The 19,219-nt window shown below is 39.0% G+C and overlaps 1 protein-coding gene across 2 annotated transcripts in view; it reads left to right on the top strand.

The window, feature by feature from the left end:
• Positions 1–1,830: 1,830 nt before the first annotated feature.
• The window catches only part of FER (FER tyrosine kinase), a 137,446-nt gene continuing 120,057 nt past the window's right edge, over positions 1,831–19,219 (top strand). For both annotated transcript variants that reach the window (XM_054178126.1, XM_054178127.1), the window contains exons 1-3: positions 1,831–2,090; positions 9,904–10,077; positions 15,115–15,214. In XM_054178126.1, coding sequence (XP_054034101.1) covers positions 1,884–2,090; positions 9,904–10,077; positions 15,115–15,214 — 481 coding nt within the window. In that variant the 5' untranslated portion in view covers positions 1,831–1,883. The remainder of the gene's footprint in view (positions 2,091–9,903; positions 10,078–15,114; positions 15,215–19,219) is intronic.

Raw genomic sequence — 19,219 nt, 5'->3', positions numbered from 1 at the left:
TATATTTATTGAAGGACTTTTTGTTGTCCTTCACAGCAGAGGCCAGTCTAAGCTCCAAATGTGCTTTTGCCACACTAATTTTCTTCCTACATGATCTAGCAACATCCTTAAACATTCCATGGGTTTCCTCCCCTTTCTTCCAAAGATGGTACACCTTCTTTTTTTCCCTTAGCTCTTTTAGAAGTTCATTGCCCCTCCAGTCTGGCTGTCTGCCCCGGCGGCTCATCTTCTGGCACATTGGTACAGCCTGTGAGAGAGAAATGGTTGTGGGAATAAGGCTACTCTGGAGTTCCTTCTGGGTTCTGATTTGTAAAATCTGAAATCTTGTATGATAACTGGAAACTTGATATGCTAAAAATGCTAGGCACTCTGAAAAGTCTGTATTTAAGCCTAGTATCTGTATTAGCCAGTACTATGTTGACATTAGTTTGTCTCAGATCTCAGTGTAAAATAACAATATTAGGCCAGCTTTGCACTGTGGGCTGTTTAGGAAGATAAATCTGTTAATATTTGTAAAACTGTCTGCTAATTTGGCAGTTTAAAGCCTATGAAGAAATTGGTACTTCTGTGTTCAAAACAGCTAAGACTTGGCTGCAGTGGAAGAATTAGTGAATAAGCAGTAGACACTGTGTATACACTGCAGTTCAGTCTTGTATTTGCAGTTTATGTAAATTTATTTACCTAGTTTGAAGCTGATTAGTGTAAGAACAGGTTCTTTTGGTGTATGTGCAGAAAAGAGTGGTCAGGTCTTGTCATCATGCAGACGAAAGGCTACAAGTCTGTGGAAATTGCTCATGTGTGTGGATGGGCTGCCTGAGGAGGTGGTGGGGTCGCCGTCGCTGGGGGTGTTCAGGGCGAGGCTTGGCAGGATGCTTGGTTCCATGGTTTAGTTGATTGGGTGGTGTTGGATGATAGGTTGGACATGATGATCTCGAAGGTCTCTTCCAACCTGGTCTGGTCTGGTCTGGTCTATTCTATTCTATTCTATTCTATTCTATTCTATTCTATTCTATTCTATTCTATTCTATTCTATTCTATTCTATTCATGTCTTTCATGATGTGACTATATGGTATGAATCAGATGCAGGTGTTTTAGAGCTAGCTTAAACAAGTAATTTTGATCTGCAGTTTTGTTACAGGATTTTCTAGCACAGCATTTCTTACCTCTTTATCAAATCGTGCCCTTTTGGCACAGCAAGACTGGGCATCCTAAGGGGAAAATTGTATGACTGCCCTAATATGAGTCCTGGGGGAGCAATGGAAGATTGCATCAGGAATGTGGTTTGAGGTGTTTTCTGATTTTTGGGAAGTTGAATCTGCAAGTTTAATGGCACTCTAGCACAGTGTTTAGGAACGAACTGGTTTCTAACTAGTTACCAATTTCCCACAGTTGCTGTGCCTGAGAGCTGATGTTTTATTTGGATTTTTCTGTGCTCATGGGACAGTAAACTCCAGAAACAAAGGTTTCAGGTCACCAAGAGTGGAGCAGTATAGTTGCCACTTCCTGTCTGGAGATACTGTCAGCTGTACTTACTTGGCTATGTTTGTAGATTGGTCTTCAGTATCTCTTGGATGCTTTTTTTATGTTGCCTTTTAAGTCTACTTCAACTCAGGGAGGTACATGCTGCTGATGGAAACTGAAGGATAATTCTGGGCTTGAGATCTCTTGTGGTTGTAAATGGGTGTTTAAAAAAGTGCTCTGACTTGCGGTTTCTTTTGAGGCAGTTTATGGTTATTTCAGATTTTAAATGTTAAGATGTTTAAATGTTCTTTGACACACTAGACATTTTACTTTTCATACATGTCTCATGAATCTTGTTTTGCTTTCAGATGCGGTGAAGAACCTGTATTTTCCCCTGTGTGTGTTATAGTGCGTTTAAAAAATGGGGTTTGGAGGTGACCTGAAATATTCTCATGATGCTTTATTAAAACTGCAAGACTGGGAACTACGACTGCTGGAAACAGTGAAGAAATTTATGGTAATGCGAGTAAAAAGTGATAAGGAGTATGCCTCCACTTTACAGAATCTTTGTAATCAAGTAGATAAAGAGAGCACTTGTCAGTTGGATTACATCAGCAATGTGTCCAAGGTAAGATTGAAGTACTTTGAATTTGAAATATCCTTTGAAACAATAGTGGTATTTTTGTTTGTTATAGTTTCAGTTTGTTTTCTGTTTGTTCAGCTTACTGAAGTATTTAAAATGAACTCCTTTTAGTTCTCCAGTGGAATATGCAGAAGTTGAGCTCCAGTATTGCTTTGAAAATCAACTAGAATCAATCTTAAATTCTGAAATTCAGTATTTTAGGTTCCTAGGTTGCGCCTGCTAATTTGTTTAGGGTTTTGAAAATGGAGTATGTTGTAGTAAGCTTTTCTTTTAAGACAGTTAAATAGGAACTCTTGTTTATGTTTATGTGTAATTAGGGACAAAAGTAAAAAAATGCCAGGAAAGTGAGGCAAAACCTAGCATTCCAGCTGTTATAGATACTGCAGTGTGGTTTCTAAAACCAGAACATTAATTCAGGATATTCATCATAATTGTGAAGTTACTTTGTAAGCAATTTAAAATAACTGTTAACTTTTATAAAGTTAAGGCTATTTTTCCCCAAAATTACCAATTTTCAGATTTAGAGCAAGTCCAGTAAAGGTACCAATGAAGGAAACTTCCCTATTTGTCCTGTTTTAAGGTTTCACTCCTGACTTAGATTCCTTCCTGACTAGAGAAAACTGTTCTAATGGTTTATTCAGTTCTTGGCCCTTCTGCTGTATCAGTGGTAGCACAGTCCCTTCAGTGTGGCATGTATCCTGATCTCCTCTCTGCAGGATAACACCCTTTTCAAGTCATGTTAAATTTCAGATAAAGCAGTTTTTCTGTTGTGGGCTTGTGGGCTTGAATACTAACTGTGACATAATATTGGAAATGTGACTTCTGTATATGGAGGTGTGTGTGACTTGAAAACTGTACTGCAATAGCTAGCTTGCTTCAGTTGCCCAGAAATAGGGCATCACAGTGTTTATTTATAACAAATTATGTTGTTGCTTACCTCCCTCCCTAATAATTCTTGTCTTGTAAACTGGCAAACTACCTTTTTTTTGGTGGTATATTTGAAATGCTTTTCACTCAAGTTACATCTCTTACAGCCTGTCACGGATTTTTCTATTTAAGTTGTGATGGTTTTAGTGAATAAACATCAGAGCATTGTCATTAACCTAAGACTGCCAAAAAATGAATTATTTTCTTCACACTTTCTACTGCTGGATCCCAAAATTTTGTGTAGAATTACTGGTCATATGACTAATCTTGCTATGACTGTATCACTAGAATTTCCCTTATGTGCTAGCTGAACTATCTTGTGGTTCTGTTTGGTGATGAAACCTCGAATTAGGGCTAGAACAATAAACAGTCATTGTCATTGGATTACTTGGTGTTTTAAGGCATCGGCAACCCTTAAGTAGCTTACTTAAGTCTCAGATGGTTTGTGATTAATTTCCATGAAATGGGAACTTGTCTGAGCAAATAAATGTTAAATACCTGAAAATCTGGTTTTAGATACGGTCTTTTGGGTTGAAGAGGCACAGGTGACACATTTTGAAATCTTTTGTAAACATAGGCATTCAAGTTGTTAATTCAGAATTATTTTTTTCTTTATATTTTTTCTTAAGGAGGTGCCCTATCCCTGACATACACATTTTTTTATAACAGCCAGAACATTCATGTGCTACTGAGAGATTTTTTTTTTTTTTTTTTGTATGGGCTTGCTTAGAAATTTTACTGTCACACTTGATTTTAAAGTTTAGTACTGTTTTACTGGTTTTGGCAGTTAAAGTATCTGAATTACTGATTTCTTTACTCATTTCATTCTAATTTCCTGTACTAGTTCATGATACTTTTTCTCTCTTCCTGACATCGCACAGAATCAAAGTATGGCCCAAATACTATGGTACATAAATCTAATGTATTACATCTCCTAAGATTTAAATTATCTCTGTATTCATTTTTTTAGTATTATGTGGCATCAAAACAAGCTGTCTAATCTTTTATATTTGGTGGGTGTTTTTTTGGTGTGTGGTGTTTGTTTGTTTGTTGGTGTTTTGTTTGTTTTTTAAATTTATTATTATTATTTTATTTATTATGTGTACAGAAAGACTTTCCAAACCACCAAATTATTCATTCTATCCTGTATATTTTTCATGTGGAGGCAGCAAACTTGCTGGAAGGCATAGCACCAGCAACCACTAATGCTAGAAAAGCAGTATTTTTAAGTGCTTTCCAACTGCTCTTTTGTGTATATGTAAAAATACTGTTAAACCAAACATACCATTACTTATTGCTTTTGATGGATTGTAGTTGTTTTCTGTGAAAGGAAATGTTTTGTCTTTTCTGTCCCTACCCAGTTGTTTTTCTGTCCCATATCTCAAATTTTGAAACTGCTTCTCAAGTATAGCTTTTGATGTTATTATAATAGGAAAGGCTAATAAAATGCGATCATATAATACACAGAAATCTTGTTTAACCAATGTTTTCTCAGTATGGAAAGAGTGTTGTAAAGAAAAGGAAAATATGCAATTCTTGTTGTTCATTTTTAATGTGAAGGGAAGGTTGCACTATGTTTCTGACTCAGGTTCTTTTGGTGAATTATAAGCTGAGTATCTCTTCACAGTACTTAACTCTGAGAAATGCTTTTACTGTGATTTTCTGGGTTGATTGAAACAGTACTTGTCTTATCAATAATAAATCAGCTGTAAAGAAAATTGAGAATTCAAATTACATTTACACATAGGAGATCATTCTTACAAACTTTTCTATAACCAGAAGACCCAGACCACTCAGACAGATGTTTAATAATGTTTTTATCCTGTGCAGCTTTGAAATGTGTCTTCTAATCTCATCTGGAAAATGCTTTGTAATGGAGAAGTGAAAAAGTTTTCAGCTGTAGCTGGTGAAGGTTTAGACAGTGACCTTTTACAACACTACATTTAGAAGAGAATAGAATTAACCAGGTTGGAAGGGACCTTTGAGGTCATCACGTCCAACCTATCATCCAACACTATCTAATCAACTAAACCATGGCACCAAGCACCCCATCAAGTCTCTTCCTAAACACCTCCAGTGATGGTGACTTCACTACCTCCCTGGGCAGCCCATTCCAATGGCAAATCACTCTTTCTGTGAAGAACTTCTTCCTAACATCCAGCTTAAACCTCCCCTGGTGCGGCTTGCGACTGTGTCCTCTTGTTCTGGTGCTGGTTGCCTGGGAGAAGAGACCAATGCCTACCTGGCTACAACCTCCCTTCAGGTAGCTGTAGACAGCAATAAGGTCTCCCCTGAGCCTCCTCGAGGCTAAGCAACCCCAGCTCCCTCAGCCTCTCTTCATATGGCTTGTGCTCCAAACCCCTCTAGCAACTCAACATCTTTCCTAAACTGAGGGGCCCAGAACTGGACACCCCCCCATTTTTATCTGTGTGAGATAACTCTTTGTCTGTGGATTGTTTACAAGCTAAAGGAAATGTTAAAGATGATATAATGTATACAGCAATTAACTGTCTTGTTTACTTCTCTTGAATTCAGTTTGTGTAACAGTACTGTCATGTAGAGGTGGAAATACTATGTATATTTGTTTACATCTCAGATATAAGGACATCTCAAAGCTACCAAACAAATGAATTTTCTTTAGAAATAGTAAGATCAATACTAGCAAAACTAGTATGCTAGCTACCTTCAAAAGCTGATAATTGTGTGGCATTCTGAGACTTTTGATAGAGCATAGCATGCAGTGTTAGTGAGTTACCTCTAAGGAATTCAGTACTGTTCCCATCAATGAAGTGTGACAGGGATCTTTCTTTGAACTGAATTTTAATTTTATGTTCATATATGCAAAAGTCTCTCTGTTGTTCTTAATCAAAATTCAAAGTCACAAGCAGAATATTTAAGGAGTCCTGAAAATGGCTGACAGAATTGCCAAGGAAGTTAGTAAAGTCAGGGTACAGAAAGATGTTGGATTACTATTACAGACAAGTAACTGCTTGTGTCTCTTAACCTGTGCTTTAGAATACAATATAACTAACCAGGTTGGAAAAGACCTTTGAGATCTTTGAGATCATCAAGTCCAACCCATCACCCAACACCATCTAATCAACTAAATCTCAGCACCAAGTGCCTCATCAAGTCCTCTCTTAAACACCTTCAGTAATGGTGACCCCACCACCTCCCTGGGCAGCGCATTCCAATGGCAAATCACTCTTTCTGGCACAGCTTGAGACTGTGCGCTCTTGTTCTGGTGCTGGTTGTCTGAGAGAAGAGACCAACCCCCACCTGGCTATAACCTCCCTTCAGGTATCTGTAGAGAGCAATAAGGTCTCCCCTGAGCCTCCTCTTCTCCAGGCTAAGCAATCCCACCACCCTCAGTCTCTCCTCATAGGGCTTGTGCTCCAAACCCCTCACCAGCTTTGTCGTCCTTCTGTGGACATGTTCCAGCAAGTCAACATCTTTCCTAAACTGAGGGGCCCAGAACTCAACACAGTACTCAAAGTGTGGCCTAACCAGTGCTGAGTACAGGAGCACAATGATTTGCCTGCTCCTGCTGGCCACACTGTTCTTGATGCAGGCCAGGATGCCATTGGCCTTCTTGGCCACCTGGGCACACTGCTGGCTCTTGTTCAGCCTACTATCCACCAGTGCCCCCAGGTCCCTGTCTGCCTGGCCACTCTCCAGCCACTCTGACCCCAGCCTATAGCACTGCATGGGGTTTTTGTGGCCAATGTAGAACCTGGCACTTAGATGTATTAAATCTCGTTGCATTGGACTCTGCCCATCTGTCCAGCCTATCAAGGTCTCTCTGCAGAGCTCTCCTATCCTCTAAGATTGACACCTGCCCCCAGCTTGGTGTCAGATGGACTCAATCCCCTTGTCCAGATAATAAATAAATATATTGAACAGGATGGAGCCCATCACTGATCCCTGGGGCACACCACTAGTGACTGGCTGCCAGCTGGATGTGGCACCATTCACCACCACTCTCTGGGCTCAGCCCTCCAGCCAGTTCCTAACTGGGTGCAGAGTGCTGCTGTCGAGTTAACCTGGGTATTTTCCCAACACAGAAGTGAGGGCCAAGTAACACACACAAACTTGGGTTTGAGACAGAAAAGAAGTGAGGGATGAATAGAGTTTACTGATCAAAAATCAGATAAACATGCTACAAAATGCATAATTACTGGAACCTAGAAGCAGCAACTGGAACAGGAAGCCTCCCATGTTACAACCTGAACTTCAAGCCCTGCAATACTTTGCTCCAGCTAGCGTGACTGCAGTATAGTATGAATAACAGCAGCAGGTTCAGCTCAATCTGTGATGCCAGTTTAGAAAAGCTTGGGCCCTGAAGGAGTCAGATCTGGCTAGGGACATTAAAAATAACAGAAATGGATTCTATAGATATGTGTGAGAGAAAAGAAAAGCAAGAGAGAGTGTGGGGCCTCTCTGGAGGATTCAGGACTTTTTTGCTTCAGTCTTCACTGGTAACCACTTGAGCCACTCTACCCAAGTCACAGAGCAGGGCTTGCTGGGTCTGGGAAAATGAAGAACCACCCAGAGGACGAACAGACTGGGTTCAGGAACACCTAGAGAACCTGGAGGTGCACAAGTCCTTGGGACCTGGTGAGACACATCCTGGTTCTGAAAGAACTGGTAGCTGAAGTTGCTATGCCACTAGCGATCATATCTCAGAAGTCATGGCAATCTGGTGAGGTTCCCACAGACTGGAAACGGGGAAACAACCCCCATTTTTAAAATAGGAAGCGAAGAAAACCCAGGGAACTACAGACCAGTCCACTTCATCTTTGTGCCAGGTAAAAAAAATTAATGAGGTGATTAGTGACAGCCAGCGTGGCTTCACTAAGGGCAAACTGTGCATGACTAATTTGGTGGCCTTCTATGATAGAGCTACAGCACTGGTTGACATAGGAAAAGTAACTGATGACATTTACCTGGATTTGTGCAAGGCATTTGACATGACATCCTTGTCTCTAAGATGAAGATGGATAGACCACTCAGTGCATAAGGAACTGGCTAGAACATCACACTCAGAGTTGCAGTTAATGGCTCAATGTCCATGTGGAGACCAATGACTAGTGGAGTTCCTCAGGGGTTCTGGGTTCAGTTCTGGGTCCAGTGCTGTTCGTCATCTTTATTAGCAACATAGACAGTGGCATCAAGGGCACTGTGGAGGGTTGAGAGAGGGCCTAGCTCTCCCTCCTCCACAGAGTAAAAAAAAAAAACCACAGCTAACCCAGTCGGAGGAGCAAAGCTATATATTTACAATCATATATGGAAAGCAGGTTATATATATCACAATATATACAGGTATTTACAATATATACACAGAAATATACAGCAAAGAGAAGTAACACAACAAAAATCCTTCCCAGAGGAGGGATCCCCTCCCTGTAACCCCCTCTCTCCCCCCGCTACCTCCCTTTTTTCCCCAAAAAGGGGTTAAAGAGAAAGAAAGGCAAGTTATTAAGGAAAAGAGTTGTTAGTAAGCTTCAAAAGCCCATGCAGGATTAGTTTTTGCTTATCTGAAGGCCAACTCCAGCTAGTTCGTGAAGAAGCAGGCAGGGAGAACAGGCTGACACCCAAACTCCCCCAACTCCCAAACCAAAACTGAACTGAGAGAAAAAAAAAATTCCAACTGTTCAACAATTTAAAGTTGCATTTTGTCTATCCACCAATGAAATTCGTTTAGAATATCAGAATGTTTTTGTTTTAGTACTGAAAACATTCAGCCAGAGTGTCCCAGCACTGTTTGTCCTTAAAGGCACAGCCTCAAACGGTCACAGGCACCTTCAGCAGGATTACTGATGACACCAAGCTGTGTGGTGTCATGGATTCACTTGAGGGAAGGGATGCTATTCAAAGGGACCTTGACAGACTTGAGAAATGGGCCAGTGCAAACTGCATGGGGTTCAACAAGCTGTGAGGTTCTGTAGCTGGGTTGGGCCAATCTCAGGCACAAATATAAACTGGGTGTAGAGTGGGTTGAGAGTAGCCCTGAAGAGAAGGATTGGGGGTGTTCATAGATGAGATGATCTGGCAGTGTGTGTTTGCAGCCCAGATGGCCAACCATATCCTGGGATGCATCAGGAGGAGTGTGGCCAGCAGATAAAGAGAGGTGATTCTCACCCTTTACTCTGCTCTTGTGAGACTCAACCTTGAATACTGTGTCCAGTTCTGGTGGCCCCACTGTAAAAGGGACTTAGATCTGTTGGAACAAGTCCAGAGGAGTGCCACAAAGATGATCCAGTGGCTGGAACACCTATGCTGTGAGGATAGGCTAAGGGAACTGCGATTTTGCAGCCTGGAAAAGAGAAGACTCTGGGGGGACCTTATAACTGCCTTCCAATACCTGAAGGGAACCTACAAGGTGGCTGCAGAGAGACTTTTTACAAGAGTGTCCACCAATAAGACAAGGGGAAGTGAATTTAAATTGAAAGATAATAGGTTTATATTGGATCTTAGAAAGAAGTTCTTCACTATGAGGGTGGCAAGACTCTGGCATGGATTGCCAGGGATGCTGTGGATGCCCCCTTCATGGAGATGTTTAAGGCCAGGTTGGATGGGGCCTTGAGTAACCTGGTCTAAATGACAAACATCCCTGCCCATGACATGGAGGTTGCATTAAATGATTTCTAAAGTCTCTTCCAGCTTAGAGTGTTCTATGATTTTGCTGTAGCAGGAAGAACTTTATTTCACATGATCTCTAGTGCATTTGGGTAATTTAAAAATAATTTTTATTACTGAATTTTTTTGAGCAGTCATGCATCTGTTTTTCACAGTTCTTGTTTATCATTTGTTTTTGGTAACCCAAAATTAGTAAATGTTTTTCCATTCCTTTTTTTTTTTTCTTTAATAGTCTTGGTTGCTTGTGGTACAACAAACAGAACAGCTAAGCAAAATAATGAAGACGCATGCAGAGGATCTTAATTCTGGGCCTTTGCATAGACTTACAATGATGATTAAAGACAAGCAGCAAGTGAAGAAGAGTTACGTAGGTGTTCATCAACAAATTGAAGCAGAGATGTACAAGGTATTCAACTGTGCTTTATATGTTTATGTTTATAATGTTTTGTTATGTTTAACAAAATTTTGAAAATTATGTTAACATAAAGTAATATATTGAGAGTTTTCTTTTTGTTCTTCCAGGTTTCTTTGTGTTATGGTAGTAGTCTGTGATATATAGAATGCCTAGTTATTTCCTTCATGTTTTCTCTTCCCTGGTATCTTACAGGGCAGAAATAGAAAACTTTCTTCCATACGAATTTTTATGGATAGATAGCAATAGAAGTGCTCTTGTTCCAGAAGAGGATGAGTCTGTGTGACACTTCTTCATTCCTTCTCTCATCTTGTTCTTAGTCCACTGTAGAAATTTCTGGAACAGGGCACTGAAAACTTATGTTAATAAATGCTCTGGATAGAGTGTTTTGGGTAGGGACAGGATTCTAGTCCCTGTGCCAAAATATAAATCAAGTGTAAATTAAACATTAAGACTGCAGATGGCACTCTTCAGGTCTTTTCTGTTGCATATCAGTTGTGCTATTTGTATTGAAAACATGCTTATCTAGGCAGTAAGGCTGATGGATATCAGTTTCATTCAGGTGCTCTGGGGAGAATTTAACTGTAGATGTCAAGAATCAGAGTGATAGTCTGAAAGGCCTGCTGAGAAAAAGTAAAGCACTGTTTCTACTGTTTCCCAGCAGAGAATTTGAGATTTGGAGTAGTGTAATTGAAATGTCTGTGTTGTACAGTGCAAAACTTGCAGACTGATGAGTAAAAGATTCTTCAGCCAGTTATAAGAAACACTTTAAATTAGTATTCAACATATATTAAGTTAAATATATTGGCTTTAATAGGACTGCTTCAATAATATGCTAGGATCCTAGTGTCTTCCCCAGGTATTAACTGTGGGGAATATATCCTTTTTGGTGCTTGGTCAGTAGGCTGTATTTTATGATAAAATTTCAAAGCAAAACCATAATGCTCAGCCTCTTATGGGTTGGTGCACCTGAAAATAGTCAGGATGGAAAGAGGAGGGAAAACTGGCAGTATGCATTAGAAATAATAGAAGTTTAAAATATAGGGAAATATATACATGAAAAAAGAAAGAAATAAATGTAAGAAAGAGGGGCTCATTGAAACAAGACTACTGGAAGTTCAGGTATGCTTTTAAAAGAGACTATTAGTAAGTTAATTCTAATAGAATCTCTAATATAGTGCCCTTTTAAAATTAGTCTTTTTCAACAAGATACAGTGTATATTGAGGCATCTGCAAATGACTAATTACAAACCATACTGATTTTAATTTACAGTGGGTTTCATGGCCATGAAAATATTTTGCATCCTGATGAGTAAGCTGGCATTGTTATTGTGGTTGTTTTTTGTCTACTTCCTGATTTTCCTAAGAAGCATTTGAATAACATTCTGTTTAGATATGATATGTTCTTTCATTGTTAGCTGACATTGTTTGTTCAAAGGTTTTGTGTCACTGGCACTTACAGAATGGTTCCCAGAAATTCAAAATAATTCTCAAGTCCTGTGGTATTATTTCTGCTTTTCCTATGTACAGAAGCCAAATATTTAGTATTTCCCAGGACATTATCCAAAATTGTGAAGACCACTGTCTATGCAGTTCATATAGGCTATGCTGGCAAAAAAAAATGCTTCCTTTACATGAAATGCATGTGTACCATCCTTATTCTATACCCCTTTCTGATGAAGTAGGAAATTGAGAAAGGGAGCCAGGCAACCAACCTGGTTAAGTGGAGAACTGCTGAGAAGACTCAAGTGAGAGTCTGCAGATTCTGGAAGGAGGGGCTGGCCACTTGGGAGGAGTTTAAGATTACTGTCAAAGGATGTAGGGAGGCAACTAGGAAGCTGAAACATCCTTGAATTCAACCTTGCAAGGGAGGTCAAAGATAATAGAAAGGGCTGCTTCAAATATATTGCAGAAAAAACGTAACACTAGAGGCAATTTAGGCCCACTGCTCAGTGAGGTGGGTGCCTTGGTGACAGAGGATAAAAAGAAGGTGGAAGTACTAAAGACCTTTTTTACTGCTGGAGACTGTCCTCAGGAACTACAAACCCCTGAGAGCCCAGAGGAAGACATGACGAAGGAGGAGTTTTCCTTTGTTGATGAGGACAGGGTTATGACAACTGGGTTAGGGAACTGTTAAGTAATCTGGAGATCCATAAATCTGTGGGTCCTGATGGCATGTACTTGTGGGTGCTGAGGGTGCTGGTGGAGGTCATTGCCAGACCACTCTTCACCATTTTTGTTAAGTCATGGCAGGCAGGAGAGGTGCCTGTCGTCTGGAGGAACACAAACATCACTACTATCTTTAAAAAGGGTAAGAAGGAGGACCCAGGTAAATATAGAGCAGTCTCACCTCCATTCCCAGAAAGGTAATGGAACAACTTATCCTTGGCTCTGTCCTTAGGCATATCAAGGACAAGAGGGTCATTAGGAGCAGTCCACATGGTTTTACCAAAGGACAGTCATGTTTGACCAACCTGATAGCCTTTTATGAGGAGATAACCAGGTAGCTGGATGATGGTAGAGTAATGGATGTGGTTTATCTTGATTTCAGTGAAGCATTTGACAGTGTTTCCCACAGTATCCTTGCAGCGAAACTGAGGAAGTGTGGGGTTTGGGGAGTAAGGTGGATGGGAGCTGGTTGAAAGAAAGAAGAGAGTTGTGGTCAATGGGATGGAGTCTAGTTGGAGGCCTGTATCTAGTGGAGTCCCTCAGGGGTCAGTATTGGAACTGGTGCTATTCAATAGATTCATCAACAACCTGGATGAGGGCACAGAGTGCACTACCAGCAGGTTTGCTGATGACACAAAACTGGCACTGTGGCTGACCCATTGGAAGGTTGTTCTGCCATTCAGTGAGACTTGGACAGGCTGGAGAGCTGGGCAGGGAGAAATTTAATGAAATTCAACAAAGACAAGTGTAGAGCCTTGAACCAGGGAAAGAACTATCCCATGTATAGGTTGGGGACTGACCTGTTGAAGAGCAGTGAAAGGGAAAAGGAGCTGGGTGTCCTAGGGAATGGGAGGTTGCCCATGAGCCAGCAATGTGGTCTAGTGGCCAAGAATGTCTTCTGGGTTTTGGTTTTGCCTGTTGGAAGAACTCACTGTAAGAATTGGTAAAATACATTTTGCAATATTGCAAAGAGTTCTTAATACTAGGGGTCTAGCTTTTGTTTTCCTTTTTTTGTAAGAGAAACATTTCCTTGTTATTTATGCCTTAACTTTTCTCCAGTTCATGAGATAGCTGTATAATTATTTTATACTTTATTGTCATAAAGTTTTTGTTTGCTTTTGGTTTTTAATTACCTATGTTAGTCTACAATAACAGCAATTGTGAATGTACTTTATATTGTGTAAAAATAGGAAATGAGAATATGTCATCAATGTGGAAAAAAATTTCTTCATTTAATTAAACCTTTGCACAGGTGGCCCAGAAGTAGAAACTGTAGATAGCACCTTATTGGGTCTTTGTGGATTCCAGTAAGTTTCCAGGTGTTGTTCTTGAAGGTGAAAGTGGTGCTGTCTGGGCCTTGCCTCATGACAAAAGAGAGAGCTGTGAACTCCAACCTTTTTTGCACCAGCTGCAAGAGGAACAGTTTTCCTATAGAATAGAATAGAATAGAATAGGATAGAATAGAATAAACCAGGTTGGAATAGACCTTCAAGATCATCGTATCCAACCCATCATCCAATACCACCCAATCAACTAAACCATGCAACCAAGCATCCTGTCAAGCCTCGCCCTGAACACCCCCAGCAACGGCAACCCCACCACCTCCTCGGGCAGCCCATTCCAATGGGCAATCATTCTCTCTGTGTAAAACTTCCTCCTAACCTCCAGCCTAAACCTCCCTTGGTGCAGCCTGAGACTGTGTCCTCTTGTTCTGGTACTGGTTGCTTGGGAGAAGGGACTAACCTCTGCCTGACTACAACCCCCCTTCAGGTAGTTGTAGACAGCAATAAGGTCATCCCTGGGACTCCTCCAGGCTAAGCAACCCCAGCTCCCTCAGTCTCTCCTCATAGGGCTTGTGTTCCAAACCCCTCACCAACTTTGTTGCCCTTCTGGACATGCTCCAGCAAGTCAACATCCTTCCTAAACTGAGGGGCCCAGAACTGGACACAGTACTTGAGGTGTGGCCTAATCAATGCAGTGTACAGGGGCAGAATGACCTCCCTGCTCCTGCTGGCCACACTGTTCCTGTTGCAGGTCAGGATGCCATTGAACAGAAATCCTTTTCTGTAGAATCACTGAAGGCAGCACTTCAATTAAATTGCTTTCTATGATTTCCTATTGTGAATGTTGTTTTTTTGTCAGAGATTTACTATGTATGCCACATTTTTAGTGTTGTCGTTACTGGTTTGTTATTAATGTTTTGTGTGTGTGTTTATGATGTGTGGTAATTCCTGAACAGTGCAATAACTCAATAATCTTGTCAGACAGTAAATTAAAGTTATGGAGAGAAGAGACACCTTTATTTGTTTCCACATATTGTCACATTTAGTGGAGCTAATTCCACTGCAAAAATACTCTGGTGCCATGTTCCACTGCAGGTTTGTTTTGTTTTTCAAGTTGTTTGGGTTTTGTGTTGTTTTTTTTTTCCCCCCTTCTTTTTTCCTCACAGTTGCTGTTTCTAAGCAGTTTCTGTTAACTGTAAGACCTAAGAAACATCTTTTGTCTTTTTCTTTTCCAGATGCATAACCTTCCTATCTATAGAATATTTTAATGACTTATTAAGTATATTTTGGGGGCTTTTTTACCTGTCATTAAAATGGAACAGTGTTTATGATTAGCTGGATTTCCTAAACATATTTTCATTACACTAATGTGGCTGGAGATCTCTGATTCAGGCCTCTTACTTTATTTCTTGCATTTATTGTTTCTGCTTCACTATGTTATTTCATATGTTATTATCTCAAGCCAATGAAAAATAGTAGCAGCCTTGTTTGGGAGGTTGTTAATTCTCTTTGACTAGTGCTGTGAGGGGGTTTGTAGAGTATAAATATTTTTAATACTTCTATTTCTGTTTTCTTAAAGGTCACAAAGACAGAACTAGAGAAATTAAAATCTAGCTATAGACAACTAATAAAAGAAGTAAATTCTGCCAAAGATAAGTATAAAGAAGCTGTGGCTAAAGGTATGAATGACTTGTGTTAATTTCATATATGTATTAGTGCCTTTTTGAAATCTGATAAAACTCTTATAAAGAAAGAAGGTAGCATTTGGGGCAATTCAGTTACAGTATAAAAGCTCATTTAGTACTTAATTGTCATGTGCACTTGGTGATATGCTTTTTAAAAATCACCCTTCTATTATAATTTCTTCTAATTTCTTCTGTTACTCCTTGAGCATATTTGAAATTTAAAATTGCTCAAATGAACTACTAATAGTGATAAGTGGGCTGCTAGTCTATCTCATCTATGTTGTAGCTGCAGCCTGCTTTTATCCTGTGAGGTGTTAGAGTTGCTGCAGTGGCATCAGCATCTAGCACATCTGACCTTTGTTGGAACATTAAGCAAAAGAAGACAAGAATTCATCTTTCAGCTGAGATATTTTAAAGGTTTTTGGGGGTTGGTGTGTCCAAACCACATGTATTTACATTCCTGTTGAATTGTGCTAATGGTTAGATAAAGGAGAGACTGTGTTCTATGATGTATTGAAATATCAGGGCAATCCCAAGCATCTATATAGGCTGGGCAGTGACTGGCTTGAAAGCAGCCCTAAAGAAAAGGGCTTGGGGGTACTGGTGGACAAGCAGCTCATCATGAACATGTCAGTGTGCACCTACAGCCCAGAAAGCCAACTGTGCATCTTTATTAAGTCTAGTTAAGTGTGTCTGGGACTTTCTAGTATTTTTATGATTGATTTTTTTAAATTAAATAATATTTATTGCGATATTTAAAAAAACATAAATAAGGTATGATGAGTATGTAATTTTAAAAATATTTTAAAAATTTTGAATAGCGTTTATTTTTAGGAATGCAGCATCTATTTTTGTAGCTGATTTTGGTGTTAAATGTTTAAATGTCAAAAGGTTGCTCATTTAGCAGTTAATACTGCATGTTAGAATAGAGGCAGTGTTGTTTTGGGAGGTTCGGACTGTATTTATTTACATTTAGTGTGAATACATCCATTACAGGTGTTCATTGTATTCTTGTTACTAATCTAGTTGATTAGGGATTGAATGTAGAAACAATGCTGCAACATTCCTACATGATACAATAGAGCTGAAGTAAACAGTAGTGAAAATTTTTTTGATTCTAAGTATTTAATTTTGTAATTTCATTTTATACTGCTATAAAAAGGAATACTGTATGAGATTTCCCTAGGTTGGCTGACAATGGTTTCCCTAGTTTCCTGACAATGAGATGGCACTAGAAATTGTAACCAGTACACCTAGCTCATTATACAGCATTACATCTGCTGGATGAGTGTTTTCTGATCCCAGCAACTCTTGTCAGAGCTGCTGTGACTGCTGTGGTACATTATCATAACAGCATGAACTGTATCAATGGTAAATAAGGAAGCTGTTGACAAAGCTTTCATTAAATGAAATTATTGTCCTGGTGTTCATTGTAATAGCTGAGCGGCCAGAAAACACTTTCATTAGGTGACTGGTGCATTCATTCTGAGGTGCCTGTAAAATTGTGCTAATACTACTACATTTATTGTTGGCATGCTCTGCCTTTAGTGTCTGAGATCAGGGAAACTCCTAGTAGAGCAGTTTATGAGGGTTTTTTTTGGCTGAAACTTGCATGTTTAAGGCAAAACCAGTAACACTGCCTGAAGTGGTCTGTCTTACTCACATATGTCAGCAGGCTGAACGGATTTCAAATTAATACTCTATTGTAAGCATTGCAACTTGTAGACACTACCTGTGGTTGCAAGACCTATGGTTCTTTGTTGTGTGGAAAATAAAACTTCTAAATCAGAAAACAATGGAGAATGCAGAGCCAAAAGATCTTGGTGTATTCCTGTGGAGTGTGGGACCAGCATATTGTTTCCTCTCAACATGGACATGCAGTTTTAAGATATGCCCTCCTCAGTCCTTACAGAACATCTCTTGTAGATTTGAGCAAATTTACTCACAGTGCTTATTACTTAAAACATCTGACAACAGTTCAAAATATTGCACTTTAATTGTTTGCTCTTTTTATGCTGTTGTTTATCTTAACATTAAGCAGATAACATTATTGAATTAACTCTTACTCATAAGTTTAGGTTTGATATTCTGTAAATTTAAAATCTGCAAGTGTATGCAAATAGTTTTTCCATTAGAAAACAGACTTTATTATGGACTGAAGCCAAAGGTCATATTTCAGTGCCAGGAGATACAAATCGAGAAAGTTAATTCATGAGCTAAGCCATCTTTCATGAGCTAAGCCTTTACAATGATCTCCATTGCCTATGGACACTTCTGAATGGCTGAAGGTCATACCTATCAGTATCAGGAAGTTTTCAGGAGTAGGAGTCAAGGGGCTGTCCTTCTTGAAATACTGTAACATTGGACTCCACACAATTTCTGAGATTTAAGAAAAACATACAAGAAATTCTTTCTCATTGTAGCCATTCCAAAATGTACTTAATTATGTGTTCACAATTACAATGTTTAGTTAGTCAGACCTGAGATTTTCACAGTATACTGTTTCTGTTTGGAAAGAGTTGATCTTTAAGAAAGTAATACTATGTTTTGGGAATTTACTTGCCCGTAAGATATAGCTGAAAGTGTAACTAAAGCAGCTTAGTTAGCAGTTACAGAAACAAAACCAGTTTATGTAAGCCTCAGTTGTTAGTTTAACCTATGCTAACATGAAGCCAGATTTGAAATCTGAACAGCTGAGCTTGCACTGTCTTGACTCTTAAATGGCACACTAGAGGTAACCTTCACAAGGTGGATCCTTCTCCTGTGTGAATTACTGGGTGCTTTGTGCTGTATTCCAGAGTCAGAATTCTTCTGTTTAAATAAAGCACCAAATTATTTAATGCAAATTTTAAGACCTTGCAAGTGTTAAAAGTTACTGAAATCAGTAATAACTAAATGCAGGAAACACCTAAGGGAATAGAACCCTTGACTTAAATTTTTTTGTTGTGGAAAGGTAAAAACATGAAAAGCTTGAAAACTTGAAAAACTTGGAAAGGGGTAAAACTGCAAGCCCTTCAGTAGAATTATTTATTTTAAAACCAAAATATATATGAGAATTTTCTGTATTTGCAGAATTCGTTTAATGAAAGTCAATTCTGTGAGCCTTTTGCTCAGTACATTGATGCTGATTAAAAAAAAAAGATGAACATGATCAGCTGAAATTAGTCTCACTTGGTTTCAGTTGGTTGTCTATCCAGTTTCTGCCCTTCCATTCTAGGTGAATATTAGGCCACAAGAAACTAATACAATTTAAAGAACTTTGGAATACCAAATGTGCCTTTTTAATAGAAAATACTCTAAAATGTTTTTCTTCTGGGTGGCTCTGTTGTACCATATGTAGTAAAAACTTAAATGAGTTTTCGTTAGAAATTGAAATACTTGACTGTCTAAAATGTTTGAAAAGAAACACCAGCCTTTTCAAATGTCAGAGTTTGATAACTGATTTTTAACTGAATTTTGCAATTTTTGTAATACTGTTTATGGCATGACATATTGTATAAACAGTTTCATCAACAGCTCAAGGCAGTAGAATTATAATTACATCTATTTGTGAAATTTATTATAAAGATAAAGAGAATGGGAAGTTTTCCTCTGTGCCAATTTATATATAGAACATTAAAAAAAAATACAATATAGAAATTATAATGTAGCTATGTTTCTTGTATTAATCACAGGTCCAAAGGCTATATTTAAAAATGACTGTAAATGATGATTTGATTTATTTTGCAATTAGTTGAGGTATTCTACTGAGGAAGAATATATAGTGAAGGAATTTTGTCCTCAAGGCAGATGAGAAAATGAGATCCTTCAGCTACTAATGAGGTTTCTGAAAGAGAAGGTATTTGTAAGTCTCTAGTTTTGCAGTGGGGATAATTTTTAGCATACATTTTCAGTTTAGTTCAGCTGTTGAAGGCTGTTGTGGTTCACATGTCAGATGCCTGTATTGGTGGCATATGGCATCATTTGACATATGCTGATTTTTGATTAGGTAAAAGCTGA

Source organism: Dryobates pubescens, chromosome Z (assembly GCF_014839835.1).
Source record: "Dryobates pubescens isolate bDryPub1 chromosome Z, bDryPub1.pri, whole genome shotgun sequence".
Classification (NCBI taxonomy): domain Eukaryota; kingdom Metazoa; phylum Chordata; class Aves; order Piciformes; family Picidae; genus Dryobates; species Dryobates pubescens.
This window is presented reverse-complemented; position numbering and strand designations above follow the sequence as displayed.